This window comes from Contarinia nasturtii, unplaced genomic scaffold, assembly GCF_009176525.2.
Source record: "Contarinia nasturtii isolate CC-2019 unplaced genomic scaffold, AAFC_CNas_1.1 Cnas_scaffold_493, whole genome shotgun sequence".
Taxonomy (NCBI): Eukaryota; Metazoa; Arthropoda; class Insecta; order Diptera; family Cecidomyiidae; genus Contarinia; species Contarinia nasturtii.
The window spans coordinates 862,433-881,491 of NW_022197846.1; the positions used below are offsets into that span (position 1 = coordinate 862,433).

Here is a 19,059-nt window from a genome sequence, read left to right on the forward strand (position 1 = left end):
AAATTGTGAATGAAATCATATGTAAACATCAGAGCAGCATGCTCTACTGAATGCATTCAGTATGCTCATGAGCATATGTAAGAGTCACTCTCACCATTTAGCTGTACAGCGCAAAGATGTTTTCACTTTCATTGCACAAATGATTCTCTTTGTCTTTTTACTTAACACTTTTTTTGACATAGCATTTTTCAGTACATATCGTCACCTAAGGTCATCAGCGCTAATAAATCCAAAGAGATCGATTTTAACGCCGTCTTCACTGTAATCACACCAAGAGATACACTTTATGAAAGATTTATTATCTGCTCAAATATTCGTCAGAATTTATCAGCGCTGATGAAGTTAGATGAGTGTAAACTACAAACGCACAAAAAGTGTCATAAAATACAAAAATTATGGAAACAGACATTCATGATGACGATCATAAGTTGGATATCTTATGTGTTTTCATTCACCATTCTGCAAATGGGATTTATGTGCATTGTACATAGCAAATCTTGAGAACTCAATTTTATTTGTGGTTTTGTTCCGTTTCTTCGGTTTTCCATTTCATTTCTTGCAGTTCGCCAAATAAAAAGAGAGATGAAAAATGATTACGTCTGGACATTTACAATGAATACAAGGGAAAATATATTATTGTAATGAACAATACATAATCTGCTCTATGCATTTGGCTTTGATTTTGGCATTTACTATTTTCCTTTCTTGATATATTTCAACGATACGCTTGCAATGTATATTATGTACTTTGTTCAAAGCATGTATACTTGTAATTATGCCCCGCGTACGACGTGTAGTTGCCAGAATCATATATATATATATATAACTATATATAACTATAAAGCACGAGATATAATATGTGTATATAGCTTAGATTGGCCTACTAACCTACTGACAGTGACACAAATTGGATAATACATATATTGTAATAGTCTAAAAAATTGTGTTACGTTGTTAAATAATTTTGTGCTTTGGTAACTTTTCGTCATCGTTTTTTTTTCATTTTCGTTTCTTACGTTCCCTTTTTCTCTTTTGTTTGCGTGTATTTTTTCGTATCTTTTCATTTCAGCATTTCGTCAATTTTGATGTGTATTTGTTTATATACAACACCATGGTTGTCTTATTTGCTTTTTCTTTAAACCAATGTTGTACTTTTGACGCTGTTTCATTTTTATGTTGCGAAATCCAATTCCATTGTAAATTCATCAAACGTCCGACGCTGCTCTTCTAAGCATCAATAAAATACTATTATTTTGCAATCGAAATGAAGTTCAAAAGATATTGTGGCACAATGAAAGGAGATGTTCGGAACTAGTATACCTTTAATTTCATTTTATTCCAGCAGATGGTGAAATTCAAATAGATAAATAGATGCTGTATTTAAATCAAATGGCAAATGTATTCAAATGCAAAATGAAAGCTGAATTGCTAGTATCGCCACATACTGCTATTCGAAATAAAAGCCACACTTTTAAACATTTTCAATTTGAAAAAAGGATTCAATTCATGGGCGTAACTTTTGAATATAAGTACTGGTAACTATTATTTAATAAGACTAACGTATATGGTATTTCTTGGTTACTATAGATGTATAAACCTTTACTTGTTGGTATTACGAAATTTTAGCGTAAATTCAATATTCCATTTTAAAAACACATTTGCGCGTAGAATTTTCTTACAACTGAAAAAAGGAATTTTTATTGTTAAATTAAAATTGATTGATTTTGAGTAGATTTCTTTCTTTGTTATTTTCAAGTGCGATTAAGAGTGCTTTGTCTGTGTGCCATGTGCTGAACAAAATAAAATGTACGCAAAAACTAACTGTCATTTAAGGTAGTCTATGATAGACTGTCCATGGTTATTATTATCGTTTTTTTTCCACTTGTACATTCATTGTAGTTTATCGTATTTTTTTCTACAATATCATATGTAAACAATAGTAAAATAATTTGAATTGTATAAAACATATGCAATGTGGAATGAACGTTGTTTGTAATAACGTAATGTCCTTTTATTCGTCGCACTTTTTCGCATAGTTTTTACGAAAAGTTAACTTAAATCGCTAGTTTACAATAACTTGTATGTTCAATGTTCATATTCACTTAATTTCCATATGTGAAACACTTCCGTTTACTTTGAAATTTTGGCTTGTTAATTTGTTTAAAAAAGTGGAAGAAGCACACGTTTATTTGGCAACTAAGACTTCGTGTTTATTTCTTATTTGTAAACTTTTTCTGAAATGTTTGTATGAAAGATACGATGTGATGGTTGTTATAATACATTTCATCATAAATATTCTGTTAGAGAAAAAGGCGACCGAAAATACCGAACAAACAGTAAATGGGAAATATTTTAAGTCAGCAGTTTTGTAATGTAAACAAGAAGTAAATTTGCTGGTAAATTTTGTATGGTCAATTCCGTAAAAACACTGTGTTTTAGCATACCTTTAAATAAGAATATGACAAAGAATGTGCTTCCTAAAACTGAAAAAAAGAAGGAAGCATAACATCAAACTGTGAACATGATTCACAAAATAACTATGTTTGTGCTATTACTGTCGCAATAAACAACAATATTTTCTATTTGAAAAGAGAAAGAGAAGGACAAAGATATTCTTTCACATAGAATTTCTTAAGAAATGCCATAATCGAACACTTTTCCAATCCTTCGCTCAACTTCGACTTTATGCCGTCTTCACAATTACAAGAAGTGCAATTTTACCCGGCATGAAATATAACATGAGTTATAACATTTTATTACTACCAATGAATTAGCATTGTGTATATTATTAAACACCAAAAGCGACACAAAACAAACTATGTAAAAAAAATCTCGGCATACTGTGTGTATATGATGTGATCGGTCACAGTATGCTTCATCAGTTTTTCAATGCAAATTGAACTTAAAGAAGTTAAAATCATGCTTAAAATAAACAAGCAACACAAGAGTATTGCCAATGCCCGATATTCCTTTCCTTTGACTGATATGAATACTACGAAGAATTTTTCATTTACAATAATCATAAATATTTACAACTGGGTCAATTTCTTAACAAATGATTGCACATCGAAACAGCAATGCTTCTGAAGTTTATGCTCAACAATTTTCTTTTCTTTCACCTCTACGTGCAATTTATCCATTTATCCATATATGTTGCTATCTCGCACTTGCGTTTCACAGTCTTATTTTAATTTTTATGACACTTGGGCCGAAACTTTCTTTTGCTATTCGTTCTATTGCATCTTCTTCATTTTTCTGCAAAATTTCTTCTTATAAACATGTTCAGGTAGATGGCACATTCGGTGCTGAGAATTTGTTACCGTGTCAAATGAAATACTATTTGTATGCATCCACATGTGTGAATTCTAGAATGGATCAATTTTTTTTAAAAATACAATCAGTTCTAAATCAAATATCTATCATTTTTTAATCATGAAAAAACTGAAATTCATCAATTTTTCAATAATTCGTTCAATTTTTTTCAGTCAATGAAACATTACTAATCGAATATTTACAAATTTGTTTCACTCATAAAGTTTGAAGAAGATGGCAATCTAATTATGATCACTTCATGCATGATCGTATTTGGTGTCTCCTGAATCTCTTTTTTATGATATATATGTATAAAAAAAGTGCGCTTCATTCATATGTCGAGAAAACACGGTACATTTTAAATATGCGTACAGTATGCGCATATGCAATCCGTAGAAAATTAAGCAAAGAGACACACCGAGAGAGTATGTAAGGAAAACAAAGTACACACAGAGAAGCTCACACAACATATACAAAACAAGCGTCTTTTATATGGTTAGACATTCAAGCATTGAAGCACACAATGTATATAATAAAATACATAGCATTGTTTACATCACTGCCCTGCTCACTTGATTATAAAGTCACTGTGAGTCCTAAGTAGGTTAGTAGGTCGCGATAAAATACTTTTCCCCCTCCATATGCACACTCACACAGTGCCGCTGCGCGTGCTCTATGTGGTACATACGAACAGTCGCCATCACTGCCTTTTATTTTGGTACGCGCATTCATTTCCACATCATTCTTTCTACATGTATATATGTACACAATACTTCACAACAACGCAACCAACTCTGAGCTTGCCATACACAGTGCGCTATTTATACGATAGTTTGGTTTTTTTTTGAATTCACATTCGCTTTCTTATAGAATCCCAAAATGAGCAATCACACATACATACACATTGTTCCATCGATATAATCAAATACTTTTGTTTATTTTCAAGTCCATTTGAATTTTGATTTGCTATTTGTAAGATATATTTGCTTCACATTATTCACTAAAATTAAATGACGTCGAAGGCGCGGTTAAAATGAGCGAGGAACCAAAACTAAATGAACAAATAAACGAAATCGAATTTGGCTGACTGACCGACTTTTTTTTATCTGTGTTTGGTGATATTAACGAAATACTTTTTATTGCTTCTTTCTGCCAAGCACATAATACATATATTATGAAAATTATGTAATATTGATTCTAAAAAAGGATTATTATGTTCAAGAAGCAGATGTCAAAACAAAAAAAAATTCACACAGAAAATGATACCTATAGATTCTATGCAAAAGCTACCCGTATCTCTATCGAGTGTAAATGCGTAGTTCTTTTTTATCAAACCCAAAAAGCTGCAATTATCGGTGGTCTATAATTCCTACGTTTAACTTTCACAATGGGCGACATTTGATATTTTAAATAATATTGACGCTAAATATATAGCAGAATATAGAATTAAAAAAATATTCTATAAACCATATAGAAATATTGACCTGAAATAAATTCATTAGAGATTGAAAAACATCTCGCTTGTGGATATTAAATGCATATTGTGTAATCAATCAGTTGTGAATCATCTCAAATGGTTACCGTACGAAATGGGTTAGAGTATTTTATTTTACCCTTTCTTTTTATTTTCGCCTCTAGCTCTATCCTTCTCTCTCACACACACTCTCATTCTCCCTTGTATCTTTCTTTCTTTTTTTCTCTCACTTACACGTGTATCTGAATGAATTGCAACAACTACATAACGAGTTTTCGATAACAATATTGAACATCATATAAAGAATCGTATAGGAAAAGGGACCTATGATTCATCACCAATCAAAGAAGTGTAGTTAAAATTTTCACTTGTGATTATTACGTTAAATGAATGGGATGATTGTCAATGAATGAAGCGTTCGTATTATTTGAGTTTTTTTTTGTTTAAGTGCTTAATGTATATATAACCTATGTTCTCATTACTTTAATCGCTCAATGCTAAGGCGAATTATTTATACTGAAGCCAAAGCGAATGTGAGAATCCTTAGACCTGTAATAACAATAATAATGTATACATAAAATACAATAACTGACCTACTTGACAAGGCACCGTATACTGTTTAATATAATGCAAATAATTTCGAACTTTTTGGGCTTATAATACATTGAATAAAACACAATACAAACACGACATACTAAATGAAGCAAAGCAACCAACCAAAAATAAAACTATGTAGATCAACCAAAATTGATTCCTTTAATTTTATCGGGTCTATATAAATACAAGTGCAACGGATTCAATGAATAATATTGGCCAATATAATAATAACTATTAAAATATCTGAATATGCTAAGCAAAAAAAATGGAATCATTGCATATATTTTTCTTCACATGAGCTATATTAAAAGTTTAATTTATGCCAAATTTTTGGAGTGTACGGACTGTTAATCAAAACAATCACATCTTAGTTAGTCCAACGATAATTGATGATATATTTCATTAGATAACTTTATGGGCCACCCAAAAATCGGGAGCATTAAAATGTGGGAGCATTCATGGATTTTTCTATGTCTGTTTCCAGTTTTGTGGTCCCTTTTCATATTCAAGTGAATTTCTGTTGAAAATCAATTGTGTGATATATTCGTATGTCGCCTCTTTTAAATGTCTACTACTGTGAATAACATTGAAAATGTGATCCATGCATCATATACACTTGCACACACGCCAAAAAAAAGAAGAAAAAAAACTTTTCTCACTTATTTACACTAGCGCACAGCGATGTTGTAATTGGTATTTATATGCGTATCAAGCACATATTTACATCATACCGCACTAGTATTAGTGATAACATAGACCTGAATCGTTGTCTCTGAAAGTAGGTCGCCATACCGCTTTTGAATGAATGTAATAAAAAAAACGATTTTTTTTTCGTGCGCCTGTGGTTCGGTTCGATTCGGCTTATGTTTCTATGTATTCGTCATCCATGCAAATATGTACGTGCATGAGTGGCATGAGTAGCAAGCATTTGTATGAAACAATCGACATGCAAGCCATTTTCTTTGCAAGCGTTTGCCCGCACGTTAAATGCGGACGTAAGAGAAACATACGGTAGAAGGAACAGAGCAAGCGACGCGCGGTTGCTGAACATGTGGTTGTGTTTATACACTTTCACTTATTATTACATGATTTCATGTGCTTCTTCAAACACTCTCGATTTTTGTGCTCGAATATTACGCTTGTTGTGTCGTATAGACGAGATTTTCGGCAAAATTATGTATTATTTTGGCATGTTTATCACATTAAAAAAATGGTTTTACAGAAAATGGTTTTTCGTTATTTCTATGCAATTGAAATGTTTTTTTGTTTACTTTGAAACGAATCGCCAAAAAAAGTTTATTGAAAAATATTCTGCGGTTTTGAAAAAAAAAAGCAAATACTGTGCAGATCAATCGATCTCTCAGTCCATATCTCCGCATGAAAAAGCGACTGCAAGTCTTCTCAGCATTGCCGTGGTATTGCACGCATATACATAATTTGTTCATATTTTACGCATATGCAATGCTTATCCCCATTCTTTATTTTTTTCGTTTATCATAGTTGTAAACGGCGATGATTTAATTATGTGGTTCCTTCCCGGTTTTGTCTTTAAATTCTTGACCATTTTGTAGTAGTTCAATTTTTTGTGAATTGTGTAGCTAGAGTCGAATTAGTATCATGGTTTCACTTAATCTTCTCTTGCCTCCATTGTCAAATTGAAAGATATTTAAACGACTATCAAATAAATATCTGCCGATAATTCATTATCCAAATAAATCAATGTTTCGCTAATCGATAGAAACTAGACAATGTGTTTAAAATAAAAACAAAATGGTCATGACCGCTTTTTTAAGCTTTGACAAAAATAAAAAGGAAAAAAAGGTTGGCCACTTTCCTTAATCCTTATGATCAAATACGAATGTTCCTTATGTTGTGAACGATAAGAAAACAAAGCGGATTAATTTCGCTAAAATCATTTTGGTCAAGAGTTTTTACGAATATAATTCGAAACTATATATTTCCGTTATTGTTATGAACGGCCTGTGCTGGTACAGTGCAAAGAGCTCTACATTGTACTATAGGTGAGTTCAGCATATAATTTTCTCCAAATGGATCTTTCAAAGATGAATTCGAAGTGGGCAGAAAAACTTCTTTTTCAACATAAAATGTTGTTTGCCCTTCATGACATTTATTCACTTGTTATATATGCGCATAGTGTTATCTGTTTCCAAACGAATACATATGCACGCATTGAAAGCCATGGTACTTGGTTCGAATGCTAGTGTTTGATGATAAATACATTTCCAGCGGTATCGATTCGCATAGCGCAGTATTGATTGAGAATACATCGATTAAGCTAGCGTTCTCAACAAATCCGGTTATATCTAAATCGATTTTAAAATGAGTAAAAAGCTAAGAATATGAGAGAAATGTGGATATAAAAAATAAAAATGAAAATAGATTTTTTTTGGACATTTGTAGAATTTAATCATGTGATGTAATGCATTTGAAATCATTTACATACATGCGATGAAAATCATTTAAAAAAATTGCCTTCTTTCGTTTATTCTCGGTTATGTATCCTGAGTTTTCCAATTTTCAGTATAAACTAATATATGCCACCAATTTTAATGACAATTTAACAATAATGAAACTTAGTTTTCACAAATTCAAAATGAAAATGGATGAGAGGTTCACTTATGGAGTGACTTTGAAAGGATAATTTGCATATCGTCAGCAAGAATGTTTGTTGCTTCCTTTTTGAATTTTATTTGCGTTATCTCAATTTTCTCACTAACCATACTCGTTCACACTTGGTACGAACCGCATCGGAATGCGGCGATTCGCTTTCGCTTGCTTATACGGCAGCATTGTACAACACTAAAATAGTACAATACAACACAACACACAGTCAGAGCTCTTCGCCGCTTACGCTCTTTCCGATTCTCTTTCCACATGCATGACACACGAGCTATTTGGTATGTGCAAAGTGACGGTTTCGGTGCTAGGGAAAACTCCAATATACAATATTTTATTTTTGTAAAATAAAGTTTAGTCAATTGTTGTCCGTGTTTGCCGTAGGGAGTGCTTTTTACACTCTTCTGACATACATTTTTGTTTTGTTTTTATTTTCAAGTAAAATATAAAAGGACTTGTTACCAGTACCAAACCAATTGTTTATACACAGTTTAATTATCTAAATCTCAACGAATTTCCGAAATTATCAACAAATAAAAAAAAAGAGAAGACTATCACATACTTTTGAAAAGTACTATCTGTTTGAAAAATAACGATTCTACATAGTGCACGCAGTGGCTATTATATGATTAAATTGAAAATGTAATAAATATCTGCATGGACTATAATCACGGGATTCAAATAGTCGAAATTTAAATTCGACGAAACTTCACAATTTTGCATCACATTGGATTACCGTCTTGTCTTACTCCCAAAAACTTTGTACAAATTAAAAGTTGAACTGTGCAACAAACAGGAAGTTTAAGTTCTTTAAGTGCAAAAATACTGCTAGTGAACCTCATAAGTGGTTAATAAAAACAAAAGAAAAGAAAAGGAAAGGAAAGAAAAGAGATAAATTCATACAAAAACAAACGATCGCAACGTGATCAAACTGCTCTTTAGCAAAGAAGAAAAAAAATTCACATCAATATTTCATAAATACGCAATTAAAAAAAACACAAACACATTTTTTGCCTTACATCTGGGGATCATATCCTTATAGCTAGAAACTATATTTCAAATTTGGCAAACAAAAGCAGTGATCATTTGCTTTATGTAGTTGGTTTCATATTGAATTCGTCAATATTGGATACTACCATATTTTATACAATCATTTATAGACATTATATATAGAGACACTTAAACCAGACCATATTTAAAGCTGTTACCATTAAAACCATTACCATATTTTTGATATGAATTTTTACGCAATCAATTCAACCGATCAATTGTGCGTGTGATCAAAATGTTACCCAAATTGTACATTATTTACCGGACATTCAAAACACCAGCCATAGTCGAATAGCATCCTATCGATCTTCAAACTGAAAAACAAACAAAAAAACTATATAAAATCAGAAAAAACGGTCTTCATTTAGTGTGTGTTAGTGTTTATGCGTGGAAGTGACCGAAGTTTTGTTGGCTCTTCTAGATACAGCGAAGAAAGTGTCTTCCTTTCGGAATAACGGTTGATATGATCTTCGTTTTATACAGAACATTTTATAGACAAACAATTTGGAAATTAAACTGCACGAAGAAAGGCGTTCAAGGGAGTTGAACAAAATACATACAGTCCCTACGAGTCTATGAATCTTGCAATATATTGTTGATGCATATGCAATTCAAGCTCATAAACATCGGAAATGTTCGCGTTGGTGCGTGTTCGAATATTTATTGCCGCCTAAGTGTTTTACACGACAAATGTTAATTAATTACTTCGGTTGTTCTCGTTTTAATTGAAACTGTAACCAAATATTTTGTGTTCGAAAAAGAAAAACGCTAAAAACAAGGACAGAAGATAAAGAATACATTCTTACAACTGAAAAATAGCTGAAAAGAGACCAAAATAGCTAGATTTGTTGAGTTAAAAAAAAAAGAGACAGAGACAAAATTCAAGCGAAAATAGACCTAGTACAAATACTTTTGTATCGAATATTGGCATATGATATAACTCATTTATATACAAATATCGATTGACACAACCTGGTTTCGATTATGAGTAGCAACAACAATGACATATTAATTTCAAAAAGTGTGGTTGGTGTTATTTGTTTTTGAGAAATATCCATTCAGTTCGGTTTTTGATGTGTTTGTGAATACCTCATATGATATATTTAAACACATACATACAAATCGCGTGATTTATATCAAAATTTCGGTAAAATACTGCATTGATGAAATTGAGAATTTGCTTTCATTTTTTTTTCAATTTCGAACATTATGATAAAAACATCATGAATATATTCGACCCAACGACGATCTAATATCCTATGTGAAAATCAAGATTCAATCTGAACTCGAGAAAAATCGAAATAAATACAAAGAAACACTCACAAATAGCTTAGAAACTTAGACAACAGAGGCAAAGACATACGCAAAAAGACGAGTTAATCTTCGAATATTACCAGGTTGTGAAATAGTGAATGTTACAACCTCATAGATTTTTTTTTTCGTTTGACAATGTGTTATTATTACACGAATGAGTTGTAATTCATTGGACACAGAAATAAGAAACGAGAGCGAGAGTGAGAGCGACTGTTTTAATATACACACGGCCAAATAAGAAGCGTCAATTTTTATGAAACTATTCGCTTTTCGATCAGTGGTGTGCTGATGTAGTAAATGCTACAACTATTCTCAACGACCATTTAAAAATTATTTCTACGTTGTGTACCAGCATAAAATTGCACTAAGAGAGCTAAACACAACGCGATCAAGAAACAAACAAGAACAAGAACTCCAAATAATTCATACCAATAATAATAAAATACAATTGATGTGAGAATACAGTGGCAAAAAAAATCGAAACCGTTGCACAAAAAAGTCAGAAACAATTATTACGAACTATTTATTAAAATGTAAAGAGAAAAAACATTAAAAAAACAAGCAAATTAGTAATCCATGAAGAGCAAAGAATTTTCGTAGAAACATTCCGTCCGTGAAAATACATTTGTAGGCAGATATTATTTGAGGTGGTTGTATCAAATTCAATATTGATATCGACAAAAAGTGAAACTGAAACAAAAAAAAATTGATTCGTTAACAACCTGTTATTTTGTGATTGGACATTTGGCATATAAACATGTTATTAGACATGGAGCAACCTGCAACCCTAATGTCATTCAATTTGTCATCATTCACCAGTAGCCCACACTCGGGCGCTGGAACGGGTAATGGGAATAGTAACAATTCAGCCGCAAATATACAAACATCTCAATATACGCAGCCTAATTATCCTTCCGCGGCGACGCACACAAATCTAGTGCACTTGCATAATAACAACAATTCGAATACAAACAACAACAACAACAACAACAACAACAACAATAATAATAATAACAATAATAATACAAATAATAACAATAATAATACGTCAGAATCAGTGTCCCCCAATGGGAATGTAGTTGTAAATTCTCAACATCAACAGCAGCAACAGCCCTACAATGACTATTCCATTTATAATTTCAACTCTCAATATGTATTTCAATCATCAGCTTATACAGATACCGCCTCACAACATACTAACCAAGACACATACGTACCATCGCTATTACCACCAGTTGGTAATGCGATCAACACATGTGATCAGACGGACATGAAATATTACTTTGAGGAATTGTGCCCAGTTTGTGGTGACAAAGTGTCTGGTTACCATTATGGATTGCTCACCTGTGAATCGTGCAAAGGATTCTTCAAACGTACTGTACAAAACAAAAAGGTATATACATGCGTGGCCGAACGACAATGTCATATTGATAAAACGCAACGAAAACGATGTCCTTATTGTCGATTCCAAAAATGTCTGGAAGTTGGCATGAAACTTGAAGGTGAGTACTCATATATTTTTTTAAAATTTATTTCTAAGTTGGTTTACATTTTACCATGAGCAAAATATTACAAATCCTTTCAAGCAAGCACGAGATCTCGTGATATCATAATAAATAAATGATTATTTGAATGAGACCAATATGCTCCACGTAATAAGTTCTAAAATAATAGCATTGCATTTTGCATATTACTAATAATATTCGAAACTTCTGATATTCTTCGTTTCCTTTCTTTACAAAGCAATAGAGTTAATGTGAAAATAATAATCCGTGAGTAAAAAGTTAATTCCAATTTACGCGACAATCAATGTATTCAAACAGAAAGTCCGCAGTAGGTATGTAAAGATACCAGGGACATTGTTATAGCACGCAAAGTAAATAATTTCAAAGAATAATTTGTGAAACACATAACAAAACAATGACCGCCCATTCAATATGAATTGATTGAATCGAAATGAAAAGTTCGAAGTAAGAGAGATCACATGCTCTATATCATATAAAATACATAGGCAATAACAATTAAGATGGGGTTTATTGCAAATTGAAACTAAGAAAATCAGCGAAAAACAACATTTCCATGATTTGATTGATTGCGCTCCTTACTAACACAGCTGAATATTTCCGAATATTCACGTGAAGCAACACATTTTGATAATAAATATTTAATGATTTAGTCAAATCGCACACATGCTCAAAAACTGTAAGTTAAAGAGCACAGCATAGTATAGAGTTTATCTATTATGATATTAGGTATATTTTCAATCAATTCAATTAGATAATTTCTACGTTTTATTCACAAAATAAAACAAAAATGTGAGCTCACTTCACTCGCTAAATTTCAAAAACTTTCTATACTCAATTAAATTTGTCTTCAAAAATAGGAAAAATTGTGAATTGGAAAAGGGCCCTAAAAATATTTCGCAATAGCGCCCATAAAATTCTTAATACGATGCCGGTATCAGGTTTATTATAAAATCGTTTAAGTGAAATTGGAAGTAGGTCAATGAAATATTCAAGCTCAATAAACCCAATCAGAAATGTAGCCAAAATCCTCGGTTGTAGTGAATGCATTCTATGTATTAATCTAAAAACATCAATCCAAGCCAATTCACATGAAAGAAGTCATGAGTAGCTGTTACTATTCTTTCACTTTCACCAAAAACAGTCGATTCCAATGTTCAAACTAAATCACTGCGCTTATACATTGTGTGTCATCATATACATCTACAGAACTTTCCTCGATGGAGTAATTTTACCATTATATACATAATGGCAAATGATGGGACCCAGTTAAAGTTCTGTAGATCAATTTAATAGTAAACAATGCACAGAAAAGAATGGTCATGAGACCTTGACTAATCGACAAGCATCGATAGATGCGGCTCGATTGCATTGTAATAAACTTTCGTCGTTCAAATAATGAACGAATAGAAAATACTAAGAAAATTATGACACTGTATCCATGCATATTCTCAAATCATCACACAATGATTACACTTTGTTTTTTTTTTCTCTCGACATTCACGTTTATTATGTGTTCGTTTATTTTTTTTACATTCACGTTTATTTCCCACATTACACTTTCTATTTTCAAAGACATATACATTTACGCATCGAGCCGCGTATTTGGAGCTCACAGCGGAATATTTTAAAACGCTCAATTATCGAAATACGCGTGCACTAACAAATCTTTCAAATAAAAGAGACAAATTCACACAATAGCTTTGAGAAAGAGTCAAACACGAGAAGCGAAATAAGACTTCTTCATATACTCGAATGCCGGTCAGAGATTTAAAGAAAAAAAAACATTAACGAAGATACGTAAAACTTGGCACGTGTACCATTTAAAGAAATGCATCATCATCTATGTTCACATAAGAATTAAAAAAAAATACTGGTAAAAAAAGTATATTTAATGTCTGAAGAAATAATTGTTGTTGCATTCAATACGAAAATTCTTTTGTAGTCTATAAATGTACTCCATATTCACGATGATGAAAAATATCTACATTCCAAAACATAATCTGTTCATTGGATTTTGTTTACGTATTCGGCTATTCATTTCAATTATTTTAATTTTATTTTATGTTGATCCGCAATTAAACATTGTAATCCCTGCAAACATCTGACACTTATTTTCCCGAAATCAGTAATATTGCCGGTATTTATAATCAAATTCTGTTTCTTTGACATATGCACAGGGCATATCATATGGTAAACATTCTGAAACCTCATGAAAGGGAAAAAAATAATCAAATTCATTAATATGATGATAAAAAATGAGCACGTATTTGCATACGAAATCAAGACTACGTTCAATCGAGATCACTTTGAACATTTAGCGTATGACGGAACGCACAGCCAAAAATATTGCCATTCTTTCACACATTCACACTCTTTCTCTCTCCTTCTTTCTCTCCTTCTCACACAAATACACACAACAGAGTCGGCTATCACATTTTATAATAATACATCTTTTATTGCACAATCGCTGACTGTCGAAATTGTGACACACAAATATGAGCAACAATGGCACCAAAACGGCAAAAGAAACCAGTAACAAATGTTAAGTCAATAAATTAAGTAATCGAATATATACACAAGATTTCGAATGTGTCTGCGTCAAAACATTCGACATTTTGAATTCACAAACAAATGATGTTAACAAAATTCACTTATTTCCGCGCGAGTTTACGAAGTTGAAAATCATTTCATTTCAATCTTTTCAATATTTTTTTTTTTTTTTTTGAGAAATTTTTCCAAATTCTACTTTTGCTCATTTTATATAATTTTTAGTACGAATTCGATCACTACTGATCACTACCAATTGACATTTATATACCTTAGTCAAAATTATGCTCCAATCAACGTGAATTTCAATTTCAATATATTTACTTACATCAAATGTTTATAACATGAACGCCCTTAACATTTACATGTGCAAATGCAAATTTTCATGATGACCATTTTCGCGGTCTCAAAACATGTATGTCATTTGAAATGCGTTCCCATTACGATTTCTCGTATTGGCTCTCCAATTCGAATATAAAACGCACCGTGACATAATACTTTCTGCTCTTTCTTTCATTTTGTCCATTTCTCAATCCCACAGACAGAGATAATTTTGGGATTTCGTCACAAACAGTCATTTACAATAGTCGGTTGTGATGAAAAAAGATCGCCGTAAGCGCATGCACTCATAGTATTCATGCAAAACACCAGTTTCGATTTCTATTTCAATACCTTCCATAATACGTTCACTGAGTCAGGTAAAAAAAATCCTCTACAATTGTCACACATTGAGCATATGGTTACGTCAAAAAATACACATTGTTCAAAATGGGACAGATTAATATTTGCAGGGGTTGTGTCATTGCAAAAGCGTAAATATTTGGAAAATGTGCATTATATCAAGCATTTGTAAAAATCAAATCAAACGATTGCCAATAATTTATTATCAGTACTGCCTTCTTGTAGAATCTTTATTTGGTACTGGAGCATCAAAATTCACGCATAGAAAAGCATTCAAATACTCACCGTCAATATGAATTCACAAAATTTTAATAACCAGAATTCACATATGGCTAATACTGGACTAAATCAATTGCAACGTCAATTTGCATTTAGATTTTTCGCGATATAAACAATTTCATTGTTAAATCAACAAAAGTGTATGTGTACATTCACAAATACAAAATTGGAATTATAAAATCATTCGTCATATTTTGGAGACTAGGGCAAATACTTTACTCATTTTTAATCTGTTTTGTTTGTTTTAAACTTTATTATGCGCACCATAATTTGGAAACCACAATTTTTTTTTCGCTCATTCGACGTGCATTGTTCATACACTAGAAAATATTCGATACGCTTCCGAATCTCTGATAAAAATAGACACACTTCCACAATTTGTAAATATTCCGCATTAAAAATAATAATACTTGCACATCTCGCTTGTATTTGCATGTATGTACAAGCATTCGGTGAACATGCCAAAGGTGTGAAAATCTTAGTAGAGTACATAAAGACACACAATCATGTTGTGGCTTTGATAGTCATACATACATAATACGTATATGTATACTATATGCACATAGTATATTTCGGTCGTTTGCGATGTGACGGCATATTCGATTCGAATGACGCGTATACATAGGTTGGCTGCTGTCTCGCTCACATTTGACCTACTTAATGTCTCTCTCGTCGTTGCGGCTGTTGCTCATTATTATTATTATTATTATTATTACTATTTTTCGTTCGTTTTCGTTTTCGTTTCACTCTTTTTTAAATATTATTTTGACATGCTATAAACTCGTTTATACATACGAACACCGTCCATATTAAAATATTTACACATATACACAGCAGCAGCAGCACAAACATTTACAAGTAGAATCAAAGTGAGGCAATTTTTATTTTGTTATATACGATTTTTTTCTCTCGTACAATTTCCGAACAATTCATTTAACGTAAATTTTAACTATAATAAATTATAATAGTTTTTGTATTTTAATATTTTCCAATTCGCTTTAGTTTTTTTGTCTTCTGATGTACATAACTGAAAATTTGACTGTAAAATGTTTTCAAAATTTTAAGGTTTCAATTTTTTTTGCCATTCGTACATCGTAACGAGTCTCAGTCTTATTTCGCTTATATATGTTTTTGTTGATACAATTCGAACGATCGAATTGTGTTTGCGCTTTGCGGTGGTTTTTAGCAAAAATGTTCAATATGTCACATACATATAAATTCGTTGTGCCTTTTAAGCTCACATGAATTGTATATGTCCGGAACATCGAAATGGCCGAAGTAAAAATTGTTGAGAGACTTTCGTTTTTTATTCAGAACAATTCCTCACGTAGTCCGCTATGTTCTATGCATTTCTAATGCTTCGACTATACAACAAATTCTTATTTCACGTTTCCAATTCTCGCCATAGTGAACAAACGGAAATAAAAATATAATATGTCTCGCATTGCAGACTCGATCACAATCGATTTATATGTTATCTAACACATTTAATTGCTAATACGTGATGCAAAATCAACAACTTAATGTATTAAAATGCACTTTAAATCACAACAAATAAAAAATGACTAACTTATAAATACATATTATATGGTAATGTTAGTCATTTTTTGTTGGTAATGTACATATTGACCAAATTTCATAAAACTAGGTTAAAATATCGATCAATTTATTGGATTTGTAATCGACCCAAGTTGCATTCAAAAATGTTCTAATCGAGAGGGAAAAATGTGTTGTATAAAATAGACAAATGCGAAACCATTTCACCAGGCGAATTAGTAACAATTATGTGCCGAAAATCTTGATATCGCTCTGGCAACGCCACAATAAATGTGAACCGATATTCATCGATTTAATTGAAGTCGATGCTGTCGATGATGAATTGCACGAAAAATCAATAAAATGCAATAGTGTTTCGAGGAACATCATTTTCTACACAAGCAAACCGAATTACATTCCAGTTTGCTTTTTTTTTTTTTTAATTTTATTGTAAGATACCCTACATTATGCGCTTAAGTATTTTGAATTGTCTTTGGATTGGATGTAATAAGTCTGTTTTTATTGCGATTAACGCTCTCTTTCCGTCGCATTTCCGATTATGGTGGTGGTGATTTGTTTTTGTACTATTAGCTTTGCCATTCACGGTAATTTTTTTCCATTAGTTTTGTTGCTATCATTTTTTTTTTAATATTGTATGCAGTATATACCTCATCTGATTCGTAGATGAATGGTGCATAGTTCTGAATACACTTCCACTAACACAAACCAGATTCATTGTAGCACGTACATGTATTGATTGGTGTACTAGAATCCAAAGTTGAATTTTCCATGTTTTGAGTCTTGACAGTGTCTTGTTTCTTTCTCTTTTTCTTACATTCATTCTCTGCACAGTATTTTATTCCAACCATTGCGGTATCCAATCCGTTTGAACATGAAATTTGTATGCAGTTACCAACACCAGAAAAGCAGAAAATTTAATTCATATGCATGCAGATAGATAGAGTTCAAGTGAGTGAGAGAAAGAGAAAGCTCTTGTGTCAAGAATCTACACGTTTGCTAAAGTTGTTAAACGATTTGATTGGGTAGTTCAACACTAAGAATTTTCGATAAAATAGTAAACATCAAATAAAGAATAAAAATGATTACAATCGAATTATATAGTTTATGCTAGCCACTGATCCTATCAAATCTGCACGACGAGGAAGGTCAATCTGCATTCGTTTTATTTTTGTAATAAAAATAAAAGAATCAATCTTATAAAATCGGAAGTTTTCCCATTCTTTGACGTTAGTGTTCGTGTCCTTCTTCGATACTTCACACATGTGAAAAGTTGTTTCGGATATCGATTTCGAAAAACAAGCGTTTTCTATATAAAAATTCTGAATCAAAACCGAGAACGAACACATTTTTTTTTGCTTAAGTTTGATTTTAAAAGGTATTCACGTTGATTTGCGGGCACCATGTCATTGTTTACTATAAAGTAAACGAATATATGTAAAAGCAATTGAAAGACAGAGAAGCTAGAGAAAATGTTGTGCATTTGGAGTTGCATTTATGCTTATTGCAACAATGGACATTGTGTGTGCACACCGTAAAAGTATACACATTTATATTGCCAACGATTCGAAGCGTGCCCGAGCAAGCGAAAGAATAACACATTGTAGTACATGCACATAGTAAAATAATAACACTAATAATATTGCCAATGGTAAGCGGCAGCTATACGCAATAGGTGTATTTACACTATACGATTGCCAAATTTAATTTGTTTTTTGTTCCGATTACATTACCGAAGAACAAATAAGCAGATAGAAGCACCAATAAAAACCAATTCACATAATTTCAAGTGTCAAATAATATACAAAATGTTCAAGTGTTTATATCGGATGCTTTCTAATTTTTTACCGTCTATATAAGACCGTGGAAGATCATTTACATTTTAGAACCACAAACTTATACTAAATACATACTATATACATTTAATTAGAAGGACAGCGCCATCTAGTGGTTTAGTACTTCGTCCCGGTATAAGTTCTGATATAATGCCGTCTGTGGGGAACCTCTTTTTATGATATGCATACATTTATTCATTAGAATAATAAAATAGAGTGTTATATTTTATATGATTGCGATCATACTGCAAGA

At 31.9% G+C, this 19,059-nt stretch overlaps 1 protein-coding gene across 4 annotated transcripts in view; it reads left to right on the top strand.

The window, feature by feature from the left end:
• The window catches only part of LOC116339307 (nuclear hormone receptor FTZ-F1-like), a 58,489-nt gene that overhangs the window by 19,281 nt on the left and 20,149 nt on the right, over positions 1 to 19,059 (top strand). For all 4 annotated transcript variants that reach the window (XR_004200979.1, XR_004200977.1, XR_004200978.1 and 1 more), the window contains one exon: positions 11,554 to 11,886. Coding sequence is in view for 1 of the 4 variants with exons in the window: in XM_031765108.1 (XP_031620968.1) it covers positions 11,554 to 11,886 (333 nt within the window). In the remaining 3 variants the exon portion in view is untranslated. The remainder of the gene's footprint in view (positions 1 to 11,553; positions 11,887 to 19,059) is intronic.